General features: G+C 47.4%; 1 protein-coding gene across 1 annotated transcript in view; it reads left to right on the forward strand.

Annotated features, from left to right (window-relative positions):
* LOC144688393 (ranBP-type and C3HC4-type zinc finger-containing protein 1-like) overlaps positions 1–25,694 on the forward strand; it is a 50,539-nt gene that overhangs the window by 16,688 nt on the left and 8,157 nt on the right. The window contains exons 5-10 of the mRNA XM_078554876.1: positions 4,089–4,305; positions 9,044–9,153; positions 10,431–10,604; positions 13,061–13,221; positions 18,287–18,398; positions 20,214–20,393. Of these exons, the coding sequence (XP_078411002.1) occupies positions 4,089–4,305; positions 9,044–9,153; positions 10,431–10,604; positions 13,061–13,221; positions 18,287–18,398; positions 20,214–20,393 (954 nt within the window). The remainder of the gene's footprint in view (positions 1–4,088; positions 4,306–9,043; positions 9,154–10,430; positions 10,605–13,060; positions 13,222–18,286; positions 18,399–20,213; positions 20,394–25,694) is intronic.

Genomic DNA, 25,694 nt, shown 5'->3' on the forward strand with positions numbered 1-25,694 from the left:
GGACAGCAGATTTCCTTCCTTAAAGGACATTAGTGAACCAGATGGGTTTTTACAACAATCAACAATGGTTTTGTGATCTTCATCAGACTTTTTAATTCCACATTTTTATTCTGCCATGGTGGGATTCAACCCCAGGTCCCCAGAGCATTACCCTGGGTCTCTGGAATACTAGTCCAGTGACAATACCACTACGTCATCACCTCCCCTTCTTGATACGAAGCAATCCTGAGGGTGCTAAGAATTATGCAACAACTTGCTTCTGCTCATCCTCATCTAACATCTTAACGTAAAATGTCCCAAAGTGTTTCACCTTAGCATTACCAAACAAAATTTGACACTGAGCCACATTAGGAGATACTTAGATAGATGACCAAAAGGCTTGGTCAAATAGGTGGGTTGGAAAGTGCTTTATAAGCTCCTTTAGGGTATGGGGTTTTAACAAGGATTATGTCTGCATGTCTAAAATACAGGCCCATAATTCACATTTATAAATAAAGAGTACATGAGAGAAAAAAGAATGAAGTAAATAGAATGGGAGGATACATGGAGTATAAACATCAGCACAGATTAGTAGGGCTGAATGGTCTGTTTCTGCCCAATGTATTCTATCAAATTCTACAGAGTATCTTAATAGAGGAGAGAGGTCGATTTTTACAGCACAGGAACAGGTCGTTTGGTCGAAATGGTTTGAGTTGCCATTAAAGCTGCTATTTATGCTCCACACAACTCTCCTCCCACAGTACTTTATCCAATCCTATCAGCATAACCTTCTATTCCTTTTTTCCTCATGTACTTATCTAGCTCCCCCTTAAATGCATCCACGCTATTCTGTTGTAATTGTTCCCTATGGTAGCAAGTGGCCACATCCCATGAACGAATATGAAGAAAGTTCCCCTCTCTAACCATTCTCTGAATAAAGGTGTTTCTCCTGAATTCCCTATTGACTTTATTAGTGACTACCTTATAGTTATGGCCCCTAGTTTTGTACACCCCTACAAATGGGATCAAACCCTTCCAAAATTTAATGAGCTCTCCTATAGGTCACCTTTCAGCTTTCTGTTTACATCCTGCTCAGACGTTCTTGGTAATTATAACCTCGTAAATCTTTGTTTTGCATCCTCTCCAGTGCCTCTGGATGTGCTAGTCGGTGGAACATGGGGCTGAGTTTTATGTGCCCCCAGCGCGCGTGTTTCCCATGGGGGGGTGGGGAGACATGTAAAATACGGTGGGCCCCATCCCACCACATTTAGCATGCACGGTCAATCTGGTTTTACTGGAGTGGATTATAACATGTGGCTTGAGTGTCTGAATCATGCCTGTGACAGATTTTAGACCAGAGATAGAATTGTATAAACACAACCCACTGAGATGTTTGGCTCAGAACCAAATCATTCCACTTCCTGAAGTGAAGTTTGATGGTATGTCAAGATCTAAATCGAGCTGGGGGTAGCTCAAACTACACCCTTCCTGACATTACTGCATTGAAATTTTAATACGTTGTTGTTAAGAAAATCCTGTTTTGGGAAAAACCAGAGGAACAAATGGATTTAAGACAAAATAACACGATGGGTCATTTTTTTGTTGTTGTTGAAACCTGGATGTCCTTGTACATAAACCGCAAAAGGTTGCCTGCAGGTACTGCAGGTAATTAAGCATGTTGGCCTTTATTGCAAAGGGGTTGGGCCACAAAAGTAGGGAAGTTTTGCTGCGACTGTACAGGGCATTGGTGAGACCACAGCTACAGTACCATGTGCAATTTTGGTCACATTACTTACATACTTGCATTGGAGGCAGTTCAGAGAAGATTCACTAGGCTGATCCCTGGGATGAAGGGGTTTGTCAAATGAGGAAAGGTTGAGCAGGTTGGGCCTATACTCATTGGAGTTTAGAAGAATGAGGGGTGATCTTGTTGAAACACATAAGACACTGAGGAGACTTGACAGGGTAGATGCTGAGATGATGTTTCCCTTCGTGGGGGAATCTAGAACTAGGGGACACAGTTTCAAAATAAAAGGGTTTCCCATTTAAGATGGAGATGAGGAGGAATTTATTCTCTCAGAGGATTGTTAGTGTTTGGAATTCTCTCCCCCAGCGAGCAGTGGAGGCTGGATATCCTCGAGGCTGAGTGAGACAGATTTCTGATTGACAGTTAAAGAAGTGAAGGGTTATGGAGGTCTGGCTGGGAAGTGGAGTTAAGGTGACAATCAGATCAACTATGATCGTATCGAATGGCGGAGCAGGCTCAAGGGCCAAATGGCCTACTCCTAATTCTTATGTTCTTATGGAGGAGAATATAAAGGATGCCCTATTGGTGTCCTGGCCAATATTTATCCCTCAATTAACATCACAAAAAAACAGATAATCTGGTGATTATCACATTGCTGTTTGTGGGAGCTTGCTAACTGTAAATTGGCTACTGCATTTGTACATAACAACAGTGATTACACTTCTAAACCACTTCATTGGCTGTAAAGTGCTATGATATGGGTCTGGTGGTTGTGAAATGTGTGATATAAATGCTAGTCTTTTCTTTCTGTTTATGCAAAACACTCTTTCTGTTCTTCAGAAATGAAAAGCAGAAACCAAGAATTGTTTGGCAACTGGTTCCACTTTTATTCCATGGACACATGGGTTCTCCGTGATTTTAACTAGTACTTTGAGGACAGTCCCACCTATGTATCCTGTGAAAATCAGAAACTAGTGGAGGGCCCACCAACCTCCCACTGGCTCATTCGACTCAGTGAAACCTCTAGGGTTATAGTTGACAAAAACAGTGAATGAGTGTGGGATTCAGTGCACTCCAGTCTGTTCTTGGGTTGTAAGCTCCATACCACTATGGGCTAAAGACAAGTTTCTGTTTAAATATTGGGTAGATTGACTGCAGTAAAAAAAAATACAGCCAAAGCTGGCACGCATCACTGAAATTGATTATTAAATGTCTTTTGGAACTTGCGTGTTTGTTAGCTGCCGAAAATTATTTTGGCGTCACAATTATATCCTACAGTGCTCAGCTATAGCCACGAGTGTTGTTTATTTTAATGCGTAATTTTATGGACTTTTTTTATTCCTTCATGGAATATGTGATGCTGGCAAAGCCAGCGTTTATTGCCCACCCCTAATTGCCCTTGAGAAAGTGCTGACGAAGGAGGCTTGGTGAGTTGCTGCAGTGCCTCTTGTATATGGTGCACACTGCTGCCACTGTGCGTCGGTGGTGGAGGGCATGAATGCTTAAGATGGTGGATGTGGTGCCAATCAAATGGACTGCTTGTCCTGGATGGTGTCAAGCTTCTTGAGTGTTGTGGGAGCTGCACTCATCCAGGCAAGTGGGGAGTATTCCATCACACTCCTGACTTGTGCCTTGCAGATGGTGGACAGGCTTTGGGGAATCAGGAGGTGAGTTACTCGCCATATGTTTTCCATATCTGAGCAATCTTATACCCCAGTGTTCTCTCAACAGTCTGTTTGTAATCATTAATACCATTTCTCTGCAGGTCTGCTAATGTTACATCAGAGATTGCTCGCAATACCCCCTTCCTACCCACCACCTGTGGAAATACCATACCACGCCTTATCAATAAGCTGTTAGCCTCAGTTCACTGGTAGCTCTCTTATCTTTAAGTCAGAAGGTTGTGGGTTCAAGTCCTACCCCAGGGACTTGAGCTCGTAACCTGAACTGACATTTCAGTCCTGTTCTGAGGAAATGCTTGCACTGTCAAAAGTGTTATCTTTCAAATGAGACCTAATACCAAGGCCCCAGCAGCTGCCAAGCGGATGTAAAAGACTCCATGGCAGTTTTTGAAGAAGAGTAGGTGAGATCTCAATCTCCTGGTCAATATTTATTAACAACACCTCGAAAAAACGTTATCTGACCATTACCTCCATTGTCTGTGGGACCCTGTTGTGCATAAATTGGCTGCTGCGTTTCCTATCGCATCATATTGCATTTCAAAAGTACTTCCTTGGCTCTAAAAAGTCATTGGGACATCTTGCTGAGGTTACGAAAGGTGCAAGACAAAGGCATGTTATTTCTTTTAGCTAGATTTGAAAATTAAGTTGAACGCTGTTTTCTCTTTCTGTCACCCCTAAAGGTGTTTACCGATTACAGTTTTCACCCTAAACTGCAACAGTGGATCATTGCTCATCGGCTGGCAAAGGACAATGAAACTCTTTACTTCCATGGCATTAGAAAGGACGGGGACATGGCTTTCGTGTATCTCCTGTCAGGCAAGCAGGTCAACGTCACCCAGAGGCAATGTGAGCAGGATCGGATGCTGCTCCTGCAACAAGCGACAGAGACAGCCTGTGGTGAGTGCTGGTTTCAGGAAACCCTCTTCAAATAAAGGGTAGGGGAAATCGGGAACTCTCTCCCCACAACAAGTTGCTGAGGCTGGGAGTCCACTGAAAATTTGAAAACTGAGCTTGGTGGATTTTTGTTAGGTAAGGGTTTCGGGACTAATGTTTTCGGGACTAAGGCGGGCAAATGGAATTAAGATACAGTCAACCGTAATCTAATTAACGGGGGAGCAGGTTTGAAGGGCTGAATAGCCGCTTCCCGTGTCAACAGTTTTTATGGGAAAAAATAGATGGAACTGTGAAACGTGATTCCTGAAATAAGCTGATGCTTAACGGGCTGGGCTGGGTTCTTAAAACGCGAAAGAGTCTGAATTGGAGGTCGACAGCTGCACAATTTGGTGCTGCCGGCCTCTGTGCTGGTTCCCCGCCACGATCCTGACCCCGAGTCATTCTGAACGAGGGAAGTGGCATCTTGGGACTAACTATTGTTACTAAGGCCTCGTTGGGACTGGGATTTGCACTCCGCAATGCAGGTCTATGTGCAGGCCGATGTGGGGGGGTAGGGGAAGGGGAAGGGGACAAAAGATCAAACTCAAGGGGACACAGTGGCACAGTGGTAATGTCACAGGACTAGTGATCATGAAATTGGATGCTACCCAGACTTAGTCTGGTTCCCCAGGGTGGGGTTTGTGGGCTGGTGGGGGGGAGGTGGGGGGGCTAGTTAGTGGGAAACACAGCTCACCGCACTACCTACCCCCGGTGAATGGATATGTCCAAGCGTCACTACACAAACAAATTTCTCCCCTCAAATATTGATTGTAATAATTAAAGATAGATTTCTATAATAAAACCAGATAAATGTTGCTCCACCCTTGCACGACGGGAAGTTTTTGAGCAAGAAAAGTCATTTGTACCATTTGCAAATCAGAGGCCTGAAGATTACTGTGGCCAAAGTTAAGAGCAAAGGTTTAACGTATTTGTTTGACATTTCACTTAACTCAAATAAGACAGCAGAAAAATAAACGTCAACACCAACACCAACTAATATCACCAGGGGGAGGGTTTTCCCCTCGGGCAGGTGGGCCCGGGAGTGGTCCGTGCAATGGTCTGCCTCCCACAATCAGGCCCCGACTGCGATTTCACACTTTTAACGGGCAGCCAGCGTGAATCGAGCGCTGAAACGCTCAGCACTGCCTGGGTGGGGTGGGGGGCAGGAGGAGGGCGAGCGTGGAAATCAGCACATGTGCGCGGTGGTGGGGGGGTGCGTTCAGTGAAAGCCCCCTGAAGGTACAGAGCTGCCTCAGGGAGCTGAAGATTTTTCACATGAAAAATAAAGTTTTTTTTAAAAAGAGGAAAACATGTCCCCCCGCCCCACCCCCCCACCCCCATGTGACTCTGTCACATGAGCAGGGACACGTTAGAAACGAGATTGAAAAATTTTTATTTTATTTTTAATTAACATCGGAAATCTCATTCCGCCCGTGGATGAGGTTTCCTCAAAAAATCCAAAGGCCGCTTGGCCCTTTTTGCCCGCCCGCCCAGCCGAATTCAACTCATCGATTAAGGGCCTTGATAGGCCTATTCATTGTCGGCAGGCGCCCTGCTGCCTCTCACGCACGCCCGCCGACCGAAATATCGCGTGAATGTGCGATGATGTCGGGGACGCTCGCCCGACGTCATCGCACACTATTTCACTCCCGTTCGGGCGGGGCGCGTACCCAACGAGGGAAACATTCTGCCCCACGTGTGTACGTGCGTGCATGGACTTGTGAAGGATGGATTAGGTGCTCTGCTCCTCGACAAAACGAGATAAATTATTGCGTGATTTTTTTGTTTTAAAAAAGTATGTCAGGTCATATTCTATGCAAGGGACACTTGGAGACCAGGGAGGATCATTTATTTCCTGACAGAAAGGTACATACATACATTCTCATCGTAAATCAGACCCAAGCCCACATAACAGCATTAACGTAACCAAGTTATTGTTCAACCATTTTTCAGCTAACTCAGCCATGAATTTCTGATTGAAGATAATGTCCCAACTTGCACATGAGACATTAAACAGAAGCTGTATCTAGCACCTTCTCGGGGGCAATTAGGGATGGGCAACAAAAAGGCTGGCAATAGCCAGTGACGCATATATCCCATGAGAGAATAAAAAAAAAAGTTCAGCCATGGATGCAAACCATCTTTGGCACTATTCAAAGAAAGCCAAGGAAGTAGTCCTGGTGTTCTAGTATTGGTTGGACCACACTTGGAATGCCCTCCACAGTTCTGGGCCTGGACTTTTTTAGAAAGGTTCGGGGTCCGGGTTGGAGACGGGCACTCAATTTGGAGCTGCCAGGTTCCGTGCCAGTTCCCCGCGACCATCAAGACCCCGGGTCATTCTGAAAGAGGCCGACTCAGGGTCAGATCAGCTACCCCCTTGGAAGTGATGGATAGCCAATCCACATTAATTGAATGTCGTTAAGGGGCCTTTTAAGCCCCCGTTCCCGCACTGACACTTCCAGTTGGCAAATGCTAGCCCACATCCACAGGAACACAAGAAATGGGAGCAGGAGTGGACCATACAGCCTGTCGAGCCTGCTCCACCATTCAATACAATCATGTTTAATCCTGGGCTTCAACTCCACTTTCCTGCCTGCTCCCCATATCCCTTGATTCCCTGAGAAACCAAAAATCTGTCCATCCCAGAGTTAAATGTATTAAACATTGGAGCATCCACCAGCCTCTGGAGGGGAGAATTCCAAAGATTCACAACCCTTTGAGTGAAGAAATTTCTCCTCATCTCAGTCCTAAATGACCGGCTCCTTATCCTGAGTCTGTGCCCCCGTGTTTTAGATTCCCCGACCCCAGAGGAAACAATCTCTCAGCGCCGACACTTTCAAGCCCCCTCAGAATCTTGTGTGTTTCAATGAGATCGTCTCTCGTTCTTCTAAACTCCAGAGAATTTACTCAGCCTCTCATCATAGGACAACCTCCTCCATCTCAAGGACCAATCTAGTGATGAAAATATGTCCTTCCTTAAAGATGGAGAGCAAAACTGCACAATGTGATCCAGGGCAACGTGATGGGCTCAGGACGGGAAGGGGGAGGAGGGGACCTCCAAACCCACCTCAGATCCACAATGGCCGCTGGGTCATGGCTGCAGCTGCTGGCTGTCCCCTGGAAGTTTCGTCCCCCCAGGATCATGACCAGATAGCTGTGCCATTTTAAGAATTAATGTAAAGATACCTTTGCTTCCCCGCCCCTCCCCTCCCCCCCCCACCCCACACACACACACACGCAGCTGGTGAGGCTGCCGATCTGAGTGCTTGAGGGCCTCCAATTGGCTCCCCCAGCGTCAGGAGCCCGCCCACTTGGATCCCAACCCCGATTAAAAATTCAGGATCTGGCCTCTGTATGATAAAAAAGGGCATAAAAGCTTCGGAGAAGGTGCAAACAAGATTTTAAAGGATGCGACCAGAACTGAGAGGGTACAACTATCAGCCAAGACTGAGCAAGTTGGGTTGTTTCCTCTAGAAAAGAGAAAGATGTGGGACAAACTAACAGAGCTCTTCATGATTGTGAAGAGGTTTGATCGGGTAGATGCAGGGAAGATTTTTCAACCTGCTGGGGAGGCCAGAACTGGAGGTCAAAGATGCTGATAAATCCAGTAAGGGATTCATGAGAAACATCTTCACCCAGAGAATGGTAAGGCTGTGGTACCTGCTACCTGATGGAATGGTTGAGGCAAATAGCGTAGATGCATTTAAGAGAATGCTGGATGGGAAATATCTGGAGATAGGGTGGGATAAAATAAGTAAAGGTGGAGGTAAGGGGCTTGTGCAGGGCATAAACATCAGCATGGACCTGTTGGGCTGAATCGCCTGTTCCTGTGCTGCAGATACTATGTAATATGAGATAATAGTTGGGAATTTGATAATAAGTCTTTGTGAAGAACCCAACTCTACAGACATGTAGTACTGACCAGCTATTACTCAGTGAGGCCTGTAGGATGGGACAGTGATTGATGGGAAAGCAAACATGGCTGCTAATTTGCACAGCAAGATCCAATAAACAACAATGAGGTATGCTGTATTTTTTTTTGTGATTTAGACTAAGGGATAAAATTTGCCCAGATAACCAGGACTGCTTCCTTGGCTTCCATTGAATAGTGGTCTAACCAAGGTTCTGTAGAAGTTTATATGCGAGTCAGCTGACTTCCTGTGCTTTAGTCATGTGGCTATCCCTCAGGTGTGGGTCCATGCAATGTGTGGGTTACCAATTCCACCCTGGATCATCTTGAAGAAAGACATGCATTTAAATAGCTCCTTTCTGGAGCAGGGATTCTCACCTACCATTAGTCTGACATTTTCCTGCACCCTTCGGCTTGAAAAGAATTTGTGACCTAAATCAGCAAGCTCTGAAGAATCGCAACTCACAGTCGTCTTCTTCCCCTGGACCGGCTGGCCAGTTTGCACCTTAATAACGGGCACGTCACAAACGCGCCATTATTTTTCCAGCAAGATTTGGGTCAATGATTCAGGAAACAGACGAGTATTCCAAAGAGAGTGTGTAAATCTTCAATAATTATGGTGCTGCTGGCTTATATATTTTTTGCACAGTTAGTTATATTTATCAGAAGAGAGTCTCAATTTTTTTTTCTCTTAAAAAGACAAATTTCAAGATATGTTTGGCGCAGGGTTTTTTTTTTCTGCAGAGTAGAGGGATGATTTCAGAAAATTAAATCCATCCCTCTCTCTTCTAGGAACATTCAGTCCAAAGCCAAATAATGAGGATGCTCTTCCTAAATTGGAAGCGCGTGGAACCCAAGTCCAGTTAAACGAAGCAAACATTCGGCCAGAAGCACCAGCAAAGGTAGGTCCAGTTCTACCAACAACACCATGGTATATACTATTAAAAAAGCAGTGCAAGACGTGGTCTACAGGATAGTAAACTTACCTTCACATCGATGGACTACCTTAAAACATGTCAGCTTCACCCTTGTGGGTTATTCTTTTTCCTATTCGTTAACAATCAGTCAATTGAGAACAAAACAATCTCCTCAAAAATGATCCTAAAAGAAAGCCTTTTCTTATTCTTTCATGGGATGTGGTCCTCGCTGTTAGGCCAGCATTTATTGCCCATCCCTAATTGCCCTTGAGAAGGTGGTGGTGAGCTGCCTTCTTGAACCGCTGCAGTCCACGTGGTGTAGGTACACCCACAGTGCTGTTAGGGAGGGAGTTCCAGGATTTTGACCCAGTGACAGTGAAGGAACGGTGATATGGTTCCAAGTCAGGAGGGTAAGTGGCTTGGAGGGGAACTTCCAGTGGTTGGCGTTCCCATATATCTGCTGTCCTAGTCCTTCTAGGTGGTAGAGGTCACAAGTTTGGAAAGTGCTGTCACAAGAGCCTTGCTGCAGTGCATCTTGTAGATGGTACACACTGCTGCCACTGTGCATTGGTGGTGGAGGGAGTGAATGTTTAATGTAGTGGAAGGGGGAACCAATCAAGCGGGCTGCTTTGACCCGAATGGTGTAGAGTTTCTTGAGTGTTGTTGGAGCTGCACTCATCCACAGGCAAGTGGGGAGTATTCCATCACATCCCTGACTTGTGCCTTCTAAATGGTGGACAGGCCCTGGGAAGTCAGGAGGTGAGTTACTGCCTGCCTTTATATAGTGCTTTCCACAGCCTGAAGATGTCCCCAAAATCCTTTATAACCAATTAAATACTTTTAAAGTGTGGTCACCGTTGTAATGTAGGAAACATGGCAGCCAATTAGCGCACAGCAAGCTCCCACAAAGAGCACTGTGATAAATGACAAGATCATCCACATTAAGTGCTGACAGAGTAACAAATGTGGATCAGGACACTGGGAAAATTCCACTGGGATCTTTCACTTTACATGGGAGGCGTGGTGTTGGTTTAATGTCTCATTAGAAGGTGGCGCTTCTGACAGTGCAGCACTCCCACAGCACTACACTGGAGTGTCAGCCTGGATTTTGTCCTCAATCTCTGGAGTAATGTCTTAATACTTGGTGCATTAATGGAGTGGACAGTCTTCCCCTGTTAAGTACTTTGCCTTGTGCTATAAGCTATAAAATATCAAACTATCTGAAGAAACAAATAGGTTCCCTCTGTTTTGTCCCTATGTAGATTGGTTGGGAGTGCTCAGGTTGCACGTACATTAATAAACCAACTCGTCCAGGATGTGAGATGTGTAGCACAGGCAGACCAGAGAACTACCAGATACCAGACCTGTATCATCCCGATGAGGAGGAACTACAGAGGATGAAGAATGAAGAAGAAAGTTATAAACAATATGAACAGGTAACCCTTTCACCATGTTTTTTGGTACCTGTTTCTGCTTTTCATGTTACAGTTTGATCTCTGGTAGTCTTGTTCTCACAGTCCACTGTGAGGTTTTACTTTGCCTCTGTCTCACTGGCTTTAGGGTTGTATATATTTGAAACCTCCGCTACGCATATGTTGAATAAAAGTATCCTGTAATAAAATTCCTGTCTGCTTGTGTGAAGCTGCGTACATTCACTCAAGGCCAAGGCTGGAACTTTCCCAACCCTGTGGAGGCGGCTTTGGAGGCTGGCGGGGGAAGGGGGGGTGGTGGTGCTGGACAGCGAGTAGGCGGGGGCAGGAATTTTAGAATGCAGCGGGTCAGGTCGTCTCCGCGACATGTTCCTGCCTCTGGGTGAATTCCCAGGGGGTGGGGAATGAGTGGAATCGGGCGCCCACCTGCGGGAAGTGTAGAGACAATCAAGGCAGCTAAACCCACAATTGGTGGCCGTTTTCAGAGAGGGGGCAAGTTCTCTGGCGTGGCACTGACCCCGCTGTGTCAGGAGACTGGCAACACGCCGAAGGCGGTTTCATAATGGGAGGTCCAAGTAGTGTTGCCAACTGTGATTAAATGTATTCCTGGAGGTTTCATCACATGACTTTTCCCCTACGCTCCAGCCATTAGTCACCAACACATCCATCCCTGTGACGCACTTGCTTTCCTAAACCAACTGGAAAGCAAAAAGACTCATTACTCAATTGGATGATGCTTGACTGTCAGCCAAAACAGCCTCTTTTACCCATTTTCAAATGTTTTATGTCTGCTCAAGAGAAATGTTCGAAGAAAATGACAAAAACAAAAATCAATCTTTTTTAATGTCCCAAAGATTTGGGGCGCAGCAGTGTCCTGATGATTGATCTTCAGTTCCTGGAGACTCCAGGCCAACCCTGGAGGGTTAGCATCCCCAGGTCTGAGCTGTGTAACAATTCAGGCCTTTTGATCATTTGTCGGCAGCACTTCTCAATGCCCACCTGTCTCCTTGCCATTGCAGCCAGTATACCAAGGCTGATATCTCTGCTACTGCTGCACCTGATGCAATATGCCAGCCTCTACCTCCTCCACCCCACTGAGGGTCGAATCACCGCCACTCCTGCTGCTAGCTCCTGATTGGTGCTCACGTTGCCAGGGTATCTGGCAGCCCTATCCAAGGGGGCCACACTAAATGCACCTCCTGACGCTGGAACATGGCCAACGTCCCAAACTGGACAGAGCTCCCTGCAGCCCCGGCCTCCGGGATGATTGCATCGGACATCCGGTCACTGCCAGTTCTAAATTCCCCACCCAGAAGTGACCCCGCTGTCTGGATTGAGGCCCATCCCAAAAATTTCTGGCTCTAGGGGAAGCTGAGATGAGCCAATCAATTCACCTGGTCCGTCCTCTCGTTTAGATCCTCAGAAAAGATCCCATCCAGATGATTTGTTCACTTTGCAACAGTTGGAAATGATGCTTTATTCTATAAATTATTAATTCATAAAAGCTGGTGGATGGTCTTAGAATTGTTAGTGGTACGACTGGGATTTAGAAGTGTATTCCTGTTGTTTTAGTCCAGGGCCCAGTTAACAGACACTCAGCCTTTGCTGCCGCTGCGTCACTCACTGATTTCCCGCCATTCACAAGGAGGAACCAAAATTTCTTCCCCCCTCCCCCCGCCAGTCTCAAATGCTGCTTCACTGCCACTGTGTTACACACTGGCTGGTACTGCCATGGGCTGTGGTTTGTCTTTGGCTCTCCTACAGGGGTGAAGGGGTTCCAGAGCATTCCATTGCATAAGCGTGCATTCCAGCAGAGGTTAGGACTTTAAATAATGGGTAGCGCCAGTAACCTGAGGCAGGGTAACTCGAGGAATTTGGTGATGAGGGAATTTTAAGGGTTGATTTCTTTCTAAAATCTAGTCAGGTTTTGCATGTAGCATTTATGTAACTTAACTTGAACCTTAACTTGGTGTTTCTCTCACAGTGTTGGTGAGAAGCTGCTTGCTGGTGGCGTCTGCACAGTTGGTTACGTGGCCAAAGTGCTGGTTACCTAGTCCGCCTAATGGCAGCCTTTGAAATTATGAAAGGTTTTAAGTGGATACAGAGAGAATGTTTCCTCTTGTGGGGAAGAGCAAAAACGGAGGCCATCAATATAAGAGAGTCGCCAAGAAATCCAACAGGCAATTCAGGAGAAGCTTCTTTACCCGAAGAACAGTAAGAACGTGGAACTCACTACCACAGAGAGTGGTTGAAGTGAATTGTACCGATGCATTTAAGGTGAAGCTAAACGAGCATACGAAGGAGAAGGGAGTAGAGGGTTATGATGATAGATTTAGATGAGGAAATGTGGGAGGAGGGCTCAAGTGGAGCATAAACACCAGCATGGGCTGGTTGGGCTGGGTGGCCTGTTTCTGTGCCATGTAGCCTATGTAACCCTATGATTACTATTATCTTACAAACAGTCCAAGGTACTGCAACGGCAACAGAATTACCAACTTTTGTTGGAAACAGATGAACAAAACCTGATATCGACTGGGGAGGACTTTGAATGTCCGGTCTGTTTAAACATCTTGGAGAATGGTGAAGGCGTGACACTTCGAGAGTGTTTACATGCCTTCTGCAAGTAAGAAAATCTTTCTTTTTAAAAATTTATTCATGGGATGTGGGCTTTGCTGGTTGGGCCTGCATTTATTGCCCACCCCTAGTTGCCCTTGAGAAGGTGGTGGTGAGCTGCCTTCTTGAACCGCTGCAGTCCATGTGGTGTAGGGTACACCCACAGTGCTGTTAGGGAGGGAGCTCCGGGATTTTGACCCAGCGACAGTGAAGGAACGGCGATATATTTCCACGTCAGGATGGTGAGTGGCCTGTTGCATATTAGTAGGAGAGGGAAATCCTGGAGGTAGCTGCAATATAATTGAACAGTACTTCAATATGGAACAATGGCAAACTTCCTCAATTACACTCCCTCCTCAAATAGAAATTAGTGATGTCATAGAACCAGAGAAACTTGCGGTACAAATGGAGGCCCTTTGGCCCATCATGCTTGTTCTGGCTCTTTAAAAGAGCAGTCCCGCTTAGTAGGACATGTCCATTTTTTGTCCATAACCCTTTGTATTCCTCTTCAAATACTTGTCCAACTCCATTTTAAAATTGTTTATGGAATCAGCTTCCATTAACTTTCCAGGTAATTATTCCAGATCCTGACAACTCACTGAATGGAAACATTCCTCCTCATCTCCCTTCTTGATGATTATGGATTTTGTGACCTCTGGTTATTGACTCACTCGCCAGAGGGAAAAACCTTTCTTTATCCCTTCCAATCAACATCTCTCATCATCTCAAAAACCTCTGTTAGGTCACTTTTTAACCTTCTCTGTTACAAGGAGAACAGGCCCAACTTTTCCAAAGTCTACTTCATAACTGAAGTGCCTCACCCCTGGTAATATTCTGGTAAACCTCCTCTGTACCCTTTCTAAGATTTTAAATTTACATCTTTCCTGAGGTGTGGTCCCCAGAATTGTCCGCAATACTCCAGCTGAGGCCTAACCAGTGATTTATACCAACCTTAAACCAGCTTATATTTCACCCCTCTCCTAACTTTACTCAGTTCTGCCGAAGGGTCATGAGGACTCGAAATGTCAACTCTTTTCTTCTCCACCGATGCTGCCAGACCTGCTGAGTTTTTCCAGGTAATTCTGTTTTTGTTTTGGATTTCCAGCATCCGCAGTAGTTTTTTGTTTTTATCTCTGTGTTTAATTGACTGCCACTCCTCTTCAAGAAATGCCTACCTTGAAGAAGTATTGCTCTGTTCTCCAACAGGATTTCCGCCTGTCTCTTCTGCCTTGTTCACCTTCACTGCTTTCCATTTCTCTCCTGGTGTTTGACAAGGTGTTTACTAAAACCCGCTTTCACAGCCATATTTCCTTTCTCAGTGACTGTCTCCGTCTCCGACTCACCCCACGTGGATTTCAACTGAAATTCCATCCCTCTTGTTTCGAACCCACCCAGGATTACAGGTATCTCCGGGATGTAAAACGTTTCTCGGACTGCTGTTCCAGTCGCATTCTGAGATCCACACTCAGTGCCATGCGCCGCCATATGAACACACTCAACCTCTCCCTCCAGCAGCACCGCCGCACCCTTTTTCAAAGCTGCGCGTGCCCCCAGTTTCATTTTATTCTTCGTCTCATCTGACGCCTCAACAAGAAACTTTTTCTCTTTCTCTCAAGTCTAAGGAACGCAAGCTCCAACAACTCATCGACACCAACACCCATCTGGGACCCTCCACCCCTGCTTGTCCCTCCGTCCCCGCCGCATCTTCCAATCCCAGCCCCAGCCGCGTATTCACTATACCCCCTGACCTTCCCCTCTCCGATGCTGAACGTTCAGTGCTCAGCAAAGGACTTAGTTTCATACCCTTACGCCCTCATCTCAATGAATTTCGGGCTCGGCACGATGCTGAACTCTTCTTCCGCCGTCTTCGTCTCCGTGCTCACTTCTTTGGGCAGGAGTCCTCTTCCCGTTCAACGGATCCTTTTACCCACCTCCAATATTCTCCCTCCACCTGGACCCCTCCCTCTGGATTCTTACCTTCCCTTGATCTTTTCATTGAGAACTGTCGGCGTGACATTAGCCGTCTCAGTTTCTCTGCTCCTCTCACCCATTCTAATCTGTCTCTCTCTGAACTCACTGCACTCCGTTCTCTCAGGTCCAACCCCAACATTGTCATCAAACCCGCTGACAAGGGTGGTGCTGTTGTTGTCTGGCACACTGACCTCTACCTCGCGGAGGCTGAGCGTCAACTCGCAGACACTTCCTCCTACCTCTCCCTGGACCATGACCCCACCACTGAACATCAAGCCATTGTTTCCAGGACTGTCACTGACCTCATCTCCTCTGGAGATCTTCCTCCCACAGCTTCCAACCTGATAGTCGCCCAACCTCGGACGGCCCGCTTCTACCTCCTACCCAAAATCCACAAACAGAACTGTCCCGGCAGACCGATCGTATCAGCCTGTTCCTGCCCCACGGAACTCATTTCTCGTTATCTTGACTCCCTTCTCTCTCCCCTTGTCCAGTCCCTTCCCACCTACATCCGTGATTCCTCTGACACCTTACGTCACATCAACAATTTCCAGTTCCCTGGCCCCAACCGCTTCCTCTTCACCATGGACGTCCAATCCCTCTACACCTCCATCCCCCACCAGGATGGTCTGAGGGCCCTTAGCTTCTTCCTTGAACAGAGGCCCGAACAATCCCCATCCACCACTACTCTCCTCCGTCTGGCTGAACTTGTTCTCACACTGAACAATTTCTCCTTTAACTCCTCTCACTTCCTCCAAATAAAAGGTGTGGCTATGGGTACCCGCATGGGCCCCAGCTATGCCTGTCTCTTTATGGGGTATGTGGAACACTCCTTGTTCCAGTCCTACTCCGGCCCCCTCCCACAACTCTTTCTCCGGTACATCGATGATTACTTCGGTGCGGTTTCATGCTCTTGTCGGGACCTGGAAAAATTTATTAATTTTGCTTCCAATCTCCACCCCTCCATCATTTTCACATGGTCCATCTCTGACACTTCCCTTCCCTTCCTTGACCTCTCTGTCTCAATTTCTGATGATAGACTGTCCACCAATATCCATTACAAGCCTACCGACTCCCACAGCTACCTCGACTACAGCTCCTCACACCCCGCTTCCTGTAGGGACTCCATCCCATTCTCTCAGTTCCTTCGCCTCCGTCGCATCTGTTCTGATGATGCTACCTTCAAAAACAGTTCCTCTGACATGTCCTCCTTCTTCCTTAACGAGGTTTTCCACCCACGGTCGTTGACAGGGCCCTCAACCGTGTCCGGCCCACCTCCCGCGCATCCGCCCTCACGCCTTCTCCTCCCTCCCAGAAACATGATAGGGTCCCCCTTGTCCTCACTTATCACCCCACCAGCCTCCGCATTCAAAGGATCATCCTCCGCCATTTCCGCCAACTCCAGCATGATGCCACCACCAAACACATCTTCCCTTCACCCCCCCTGGCGGCATTCCATAGGGATCGTTCTCTCCAGGACACCCTGGTCCACTCCTCCATCACCCCTTACTTCTCAACCCCCACCTATGGCACCTCCCCATGCCCACGCAGAAGATGCAACACCTGCCCCTTCACTTCCTCTCTCCTCACCGTCCAAGGGCCCAAACACTCCTTTCAAGTGAAGCAGCATTTCACTTGCATTTCCCCTAACTTAGTCTACTGCATTCGTTGCTCCCAATGTGGTCTCCTCTACATTGGAGAGACCAAACGCAAACTGGGCGACCGCTTTGCAGAACACCTGCGGTCTGTCCGCAAGAAAGACCCAAACCTCCCTGTCGCTTGCCATTTTAACATGCCACCCTGCTCTCTTGCCCACATGTCTGTCCTTGGTTTGCTGCATTGTTCCAGTGAAGCCCAACGCAAACTGGAGGAACAGCACCTCATCTTCCGACTAGGCACTTTACAGCCTTCCGGGCTGAATATTGAATTCAACAACTTTAGATCTTAAACTCCCTCCCCCATCCCCACCCCCTTCCCGTTTCTTCCCCCTCCCTTTTGTTTTTTCCAATAATTTATATAGATTTTTCTTTTCCCACCTATTTCCATTATTTTTAAATCTATAACTGTAATAACCTGTTGTCAGTCTTTCCACCCCACCCCCACTAGAGCTGTACCTTGAGTGTCCTGCCATCCATTCTTAATTAGCACATTTTCTTAGATAATATCACCACCTTTAACACCCCTTTGTTCCTTTTGTCTGTGACATCTTTTGATTATCTGCTCCTATCACTGCTTGCTTGTCCCTACAACCACCCACCCCCCCACCCCACCCCCAACTTCTCTCCCCCCACCCACCTTAAACCAGCTTATATTTCACCCTTCTCCTAACTTTACTCGGTTCTGCCGAAGGGTCATGAGGACTCGAAACGTCAACTCTTTTCTTCTCCGCCGATGCTGCCAGACCTGCTGAGTTTTTCCAGGTAATTCTGTTTTTGTGTCAGTGATTTATGAAGTTCTCCCATAATCCCTTTATTCTTTCATGGGATGTCGGCATCGCTGGCAAGGCCAGCATTTGTTGCCCATCCCTAATTGCCCTTGAACCGAGTGGCTGGCTAGGCCATTTCGGAGGGCAGGTAAGAGTCAACCACGTTGCTGTGGGTGTGGAGTCACATGTAGGCCAGACCAGGTAAGGACAGCAGATTTCCTTCCCTAAAGGACATTAGTGAACCAGATGAGTTTTTACAACAATAGATGCTAATTGTCATGGTCATCACCGAGTAGCTTAATTATAATCCCAGATTTATTAATTGAATTTAAATTCTGCCAGCTGCCATGGTGGCATGACAGAGTATTAGCCTGTGCCCAACTAGTCCAATGACATTACCACTACACTCACCACCGCCTCTGCTTGCTTTTCTATTCCATTCCTCTATTTATCCACTCAAGTAACCCATATGCTTTCGTTTAACCTCCTTATCAACTTGTCCGGTTAAGGATGGGTATGTTCACACAGTGGTTACATTGCTGGACTAGTCTGAACTAGTAATCCAGAAGCCTGGGTTAATGATATGGAGAAAGGGAGGGGATGAAGCTTCACGTGGAACCAACAGGAAATTGAGGCAATTAACTTTTCAGATTTTGAAATAAATATTAAATGTTCACAGAGAATGTTTGAAGAATACGATCCTAAACAGCAATGAAGCCGATGTGACATGTCCATTCATGAACGAGCACTATTCGTGTGAAAGCAAACTTCTTGAACGTGAGATAAAATACGTGAGTTTTCTTCATCATCCAGTTCCTCATGTTTTACTCCAGAACTGAGAAGGATCAAAAACATCACAAATTTACTAGGGGGGGGGGATTGTTAACGGTGCCGGGGGTTGAGGGGAGGTGGGGGGAGGGGGGGTGGGTGTCAGTAGGATAATGGGGACGGTATCGCCGCCCAGCATCCTCATTTATGATGAGATATCGGCCATAGGAAGGCCGCATACATCAAGGGAGCCAGGTGGCTGAATTTAAAATGCTGAAGGGGCATCTCTGTGACGTCTTAGGGACGGACACACGCACCATTTCAACTCTTGCCATCAAGAAGCCCCTGTGTCGTTTTGCTGACGACTATCAGCACCGAGCCAGAAAAGGATTTTTAACATTTATTTAAGGATCCTTGTGATCCAGGAGGGATTCACAAAAGCAACAAAGAATCCTGGGTCCTCCTCTTGACCCCACCCCACCACCCCACCCCACCCCAGGCTTTCCCTGCCTCTTCTCTGGCTGTGATTAGCCCAGACCCCCTCCTCTCACCCAGGAATGTTCGCTTTGCATCCTCGGCGTTGTTGGTTTTCCGCCCAGATTCCCGGTCCCGCCCGCCTGTCGCTGATACCATTACTGCCAGCTCCGTGTGGGTGAAGATGTAAACGAGCCCCAGGAACTAAAATGGCCACAGCCTCATGCTGGGGAGTCTTTATGGCAGGGGGAGGGGGGGTGTTCATTCCCAATTCTCCCCCCCACCTCCCCACCCCGAATGCACCCAGTGGAGTGAAGAATCAAAGGGAGAATCGTCACTGGGCTGTTTTGACACATTTGTCAGGCTCTTAAGAAGAGTTAAGTTCCTAGAAAATGCTGATGGCTCCGGAGGTGGAGTGAGTTATCATCAGATCAGCCTCGTTCTTTCCTCCCACGTCAAGTTAGGAGGGTGAACAACCTACAGCTGGGATTTTCCGGCTCCCTCATGGTGGGACCTGCCCTGGGAGATTCGGTGGCCCAGCCAAAAGTCCATTGACTTTCATCGGGACCGGATAATCCCGGCGGTGGGAGGGGCCGGAATATCCCGCCCTACATCTAGGTATCTGCCAACCCTGCTAAATAATCCTTCACTGGGAGACATTTTAAAACGGCCACCGTATATATTTTTTTTTAACCACACATTTATTTATTTTCCCGTTCCTCCACTCACTGCCTGACAAGAGGTTAGCATTGTGGTATTCCAAGCTGAGGCAAAGTTTTCTCACTTTAACAGAGATTCTTATTATTCTTTTCCCTTACTCAACAACAACTTACATTTATATAGCGTCTTTGAGGCAGAAAAACGCCCCAAGGTGCTTGAAGCATTCTCAAACCCTGCAGTTCATGTTCAAAGAGGTTTGATAGGTCATTGATTTTGTTCAGTCAGTTTAACAGCCCAACATTAATAATACTTATTTCCACTGTTGTTGTATAAGCTGTTGTGTACAAGATGTTTCCAAAACTAAGGATCATAAATATATAATAGTCACCAATAAATCCAATGGAGAAACATCTTTACCGAGATAGTGGTGAGAGTATGGAGAGTATGGGGAGTAGTTAAGGCGTTCAGAATCGGTGCCTTTAAGGGGAAGTTAGATAAGCATATGAGGGAGAAAGGAATAGAAGGGTATGTTGATTGGGTGAGATGAAGATGGAAGGGAGGAGGGCCGTGTGGAGAATAAATACTAACATAGATCAGCGCTGTAAATGCTATGGAATTATTTTAAAAATCTCTCAATTTCTCCATTGACTTCAATATTGTTGGCCGCCCAATTATTATCCTGTTACTCTTGTGTTGCCTCACAGCTCCTGACAGAGAATGAGTATCGCTTGTTCTTGGACAGAAGTTTAGCGATTGCTGAGAATCGCAGTGAGAACAGCTATCACTGTCAGACCCCGGACTGCAAGGGCTGGTGCATCTACGAAGATGATGTCAATGAGTTTCACTGTCCGCTCTGTAAAAAGAAGAATTGTCTGCTGTGCAAAGTAAGTCAGACTTGGACAGGTGGACCTTCAAAAATGAGCTGGATAAATATCTGGGTGGGAATAGGTTGTAGATTGACTCTCTCTCCGCTAAAGCCGTTGCAAGTTGGGTCAACTGAAATTTTTAAGGCTGAAATCTTTATTCAGATAAGATGAGACCACACTTGGAGTATTGTGCGCAGTTTTGGTCACCTTACCTAAGAAAGGATATATTTGCCATAGAGGGAGTGCAGCGAAGGTTCACCAGACTGATTCCTGGGATGGCAGGACTGTCGTATGAGGAGAGATTGGGTCGACTAGGCCTGCATTCACTGGAGCTTAGAAGAATTAGGGGGGATCTCATTGGAACATATAAAATTCTGACAGGGCTGGACAGACTGGATGTAGGGATGATGTTTCCTCTGGCTGGGGATCTAGAATAAGGAGTCCCAGTCTCAGGATACGGGGTAGGCCATTTAGGACTGAGATGAGGAGAAACTTGCTCACTCAGAGGGTGGTGAAGCTGTGGAATTCTCTACCACAGGAGGCTGTGGAGGCCAAGTCACTGAATATATTTAAGAAGGAAATAGTTAGATTTCTAGACTCTAAAGGCAGCAAGGGGTATGGGGGAGAGAGCAGGAGTATGGCTTTGAGGTAGACTATTGGTCATGATCGTGTTAAGGCAGGCGCGAGAGGCCGAATGGCCTCTCCTGCTCCTATTTTTTTTCTATAAGGATATCAAGGAGACTTGGTACAAAGGCAGGAAATGGAGCTGAGGTTCAGATTAACCACGGTCCAATAGACTGTTCCTGTAGAGATAAACAAGAGGATATCTATAGCTATGGTAAGGGGGAAGTGACTAGCTGACCTTTATGAACCAGGAAAGACCCTAATCTCTTTTTATTATTCTTTCACGGGATGTGGGCGGCACTGGCTAGGCCAGCATTTATTGCCCATCCCTAATTGCCCTTGAGAAGGTGATGGTGAGCTACCTTCTTGAACCGCTGCAGTCCATGTGGTGTAGGTACACCCACAGCGCTCTTAGGAAGGGAGTTCCAGGATTTTGACCCAGTGACAGTGAAGGAACGGCGATATATTCCCAAGTCAGGATGGTGAGTGGCTTGGAGGGGAACTTCCAGGTGGTGGTGTTCCTGGGGGCAGAATTTTCAGGTCAGCGGGCACGTGATCGGCGAGTCCGGGCGTGGCCAGGGAACAGACCACCCACTGCGATCGGCCCCCGACCGCAATTCCACACTGGCTGGCCGATTAACTGCACGCCAACCTGAAAATTCTGCCCCGTGTGTCTGCTGCCCTTGCCCTTCTAGATGGTAGTGGTCGTGGGTTTGGAAGGCGCTGTCGAAGGAGCCTTGGTGAGTTAGCTGATCTAAGGTAACTAAGGACATATATTTAAGATATTTGAACCAGAGTAGAGATGAAATTTACTTTTTTAACCTGACAAGTTGTTATGATTTGGAATGTGCTGTTACACTGATGGAGGAAACAGATTTAAAAATAGCTTTCAAGGGAAAATGTTTGGATGGAGGAAGGAGCAGGAGAGTGGGACTAATTGGACAGCTCTTTCAAAAAGCCAACACGGGCCTGCTGGGCAGGATGGACCAGCTTCTGTGCTGTATCATCCTGAATCTATCTCACCCAGAACAGCAGGCGGATCAATACAATTGTCTTAGCATCCTGGGTTAGTAGGAGGTCCTGTGGCTCAATGGGTAGTGTCCCTGCCTCTCAGCCAGGAGCTCCAGGACCGTGTGTGTCCCACTCCGGGACCGTGTGTGTCCCACTCCGGGACCGTGTGTGTCCCACTCCGGGACCGTGTGTGTCCCACTCCGGGACCGTGTGTGTCCCACTCCGGGACCGTGTGTGTCCCACTCCGGGACCGTGTGTGTCCCACTCCGGGACCGTGTGTGTCCCACTCCGGGACCGTGTCCCACTCCAGGACATAAGTGGGAAAGAGCATTCACAACATGGTCAGACAGGTTGAGTATCAACTTGTAAACCATTCCAACACACGCCAATGGCAGGCGGTAAGAGCGGGAGAGATTCCTGGTCAGCCACGTGATGGAAGGAAAGTTAGAGCCTCTACCATCACCATCCATAGCTCCAGACTACATCATGCATGGAAAAGTACACGTTGCCACAGCAACACTGACTCTGGGTGAACTGTAACACTCCAGCACCTGAGTTAGTGAAGGAAAAGTGAGTGATTCACAAACCTTATTATCTTGTGACTCCTTGCTGCAAGTCCGTGTGTGCAGACATCAGCTGAGGACAGGACTGGGCTCAGCTATATTTCCCCTTACGATGGACAATGAGGTACCAGAGGGTAACTGGTATCCAGGGAACCATATCTCTGCAAGTAGTCTTCAGGAGAAGAGGGGAGGTGTGGAAAAAGTTTGCTCAAACAGAGAAAGAATGGCGTAGTAGTGGTAGCACACTCACTGCCGTGCTGGGTCAGTAGTGGTAGCACACTCACTGCCGTGCCGGGTCAGTAGTGGTAGCACACTCGCTGCCGTGCCGGGTCAGTAGTGGTAGCACACTCGCTGCCGTGCCGGGTCAGTAGTGGTAGCACACTCACTGCCGTGCCGGGTCAGTAGTGGTAGCACACTCACTGCCGTGCCGGGTCAGTAGTGGGAGCACACTCACTGCCGTGCCGGGTCAGTAGTGGTAGCACACTCACTGCCGTGCCGGGTCAGTAGTGGGAGCACACTCACTGCCGTGCCGGGTCAGTAGTGGTAGCACACTCACTGCCGTGCCGGGTCAGTAGTGGGAGCACACTCACTGCCGTGCCGGGTCAGTAGTGGGAGCACACTCACTGCCGTGCCGAGTCAGTAGTGGGAGCACACTCACTGCCGTGCTGGGTCAGTAGTGGTAGTACACTCACTGCCGTGCTGGGTCAGTAGTGGGAGCACACTCACTGCCGTGCTGGGTCAGTAGTGGGAGCACACTCACTGCCGTGCTGGGTCAGTAGTGGTAGTACACTCACTGCCGTGCTGGGTCAGTAGTGGGAGCACACTCACTGCCGTGCTGGGTCAGTAGTGGGAGCACACTCACTGCCGTGCTGGGTCAGTAGTGGGAGCACACTCACTGCCGTGCTGGGTCAGTAGTGGTAGCGCACTCACTGCCGTGCTGGGTCAGTAGTGGTAGCACACTCACTGCCGTGCTGGGTCAGTAGTGGTAGCGCACTCACTGCCGTGCTGGGTCAGTAGTGGTAGCACACTCACTGCCGTGCTGGGTCAGTAGTGGTAGCACACTCACTGCCGTGCTGGGTCAGTAGTGGGAGCGCACTCACTGCCGTGCTGGGTCAGTAGTGGTAGCACACTCACTGCCGTGCTGGGTCAGTAGTGGGAGCGCACTCACTGCCGTGCTGGGTCAGTAGTGGTAGCACACTCACTGCCGTGCTGGGTCAGTAGTGGGAGCGCACTCACTGCCGTGCTGGGTCAGTAATGGTCTACACACTCACTGCCGTGCTGGGTCAGTAGTGGGAGCACACTCACTGCCGTGCTGGGTCAGTAGTGGTCTACACACTCACTGCCGTGCTGGGTCAGTAGTGGCGGCACACTCACTGCTGTGCTGGGTCAGTAGGTTGTGGATTTAAGACCCACTCAAGAGACTTAAGCATACAATCCAGGCTGACACATCAGCAAAGAACAGAGGGGATGCTCCACTGACAGGGGTCCTATCGTCATTGAATCACTGAATTGTTATAATACAGGAGGCCATTTGACCTGCTGTGTCTGCATCCATTCTCTGAATGAACAATGCACCTAGTCCCTTCACCCAGTAACCATGCACATTCTTCATTTTCAGATAATAACCACTCCCTCTTGAATGTCTCAATTGAACTTGCCTCCACCACATACTCAGACAGCACATTCCAAATCTTAACCACTTGCTGTGTGAAAAAAATTTCTCCTCATGGCGCCATTGCTTCCTTTGCCAAATACTTTCAATCCGTGCCCTCTTGTTCTCGATCCTTCTACCAGTGGGAACAGATTTTCCCCATCAACTCAATCCAGGCTGCTTGTGATTTTGAATACCTCTGTCAAATCCCCTCTCAAACTTCGCTAAGGAAAACAGTCCCAACTTCCCCAATCTATCTACATAACTGAAGTTCCTTATCCCTGGAACCATTCTCGTGAATCTTTTCCGCACCCTTGCTAATGCCTTCACATCCTTCCTAAAGTGCAGCATCCAGAACTAGACACAACACTTTTGAATGCAACATTAAACTGAAGCCTTGTCTGTCCTCGTCAGAGGATGTTAATGTGCCCGTAGCTCTTAAAGTAGTCACTCAAATCCCCTCCACATAGATCATGACATGTCTACTCCATCATTTCGAGAAAGTGCTCTTATTTCACTATCTCAAAACATCCAAGTGCATGTTAAAAGCAATGAAATACTTTGGAAGTGCAGTCACTATTGCACTGAAACTTGCACACAAGTTCCCACGACCAGCAGTTCAATCAATGACCAGGCCATTTTTTTTTGAGATGTTGGTTGAGTGATAAGTGTTGGTCAGGACACCAAGAAATAGAAAATCACCAACACAGTCCTTGTAACAAATGTGATTTGTTGGTACATGATGTGGTGTGATGCTGGGGTCCATGCTAAGTTAAAACAAAACAGAATTACCTGGAAAAACTCAGCAGGGCTGGCTTTTTGTTATAATCCATGCTAGGTTAGAGCATTTGAATGCATGAGTGATTAGGGAATGATGAGTCTGACCAGGCAGCTGCATGATACTCTTCCCCAATTGCCTCCACTGTTCCGAGGGCCCTAGTTACAGCCATTAGGGCAGGTGGCATAATTCCCAACACGACAACTCTGCCTCCTGAAACATCCCTAAAACTATGAGGACCGGTTAGCCGATACTTTAATCAGACAAGGCGTTTTCTTAAATGAGCTATCGGATTTAGAAGATTGCCTTGACAAATGCAAGGCATGTCAGACGTCAATATGGGTTAATCTGAGTGTAAGGTTGAGCTTTCCGAATGAGAAACAGATGCCCGGCAAAGTCAGTGTTCAGCTACTTGACGGTGCTGGATGCAGCAATGCCACACTCAACACAACTAAACGCTGGATATGCCTCAGAAGCTGGAAATCTGAAATTAAAACAGAAAATGCTGGAAAAAGTCAGCAGGTCATGGCAGCATCTGTGGAGAGAGAAACAGAGTTAACGTTTCCAGTCCGTATAACTCTTCTTCAGAGCCCTGGATATTCTTGCTTTGATAAACTTCCTGAAGGTGGAAACTTTTGTGTGTGTTTTAGTGGCTGTCTTTCTCACTGGGAAGGCCTGCTGAGTGAACGTGT

Source organism: Cetorhinus maximus, chromosome 13 (assembly GCF_964194155.1).
Source record: "Cetorhinus maximus chromosome 13, sCetMax3.hap1.1, whole genome shotgun sequence".
NCBI lineage: Eukaryota > Metazoa > Chordata > Chondrichthyes > Lamniformes > Cetorhinidae > Cetorhinus > Cetorhinus maximus.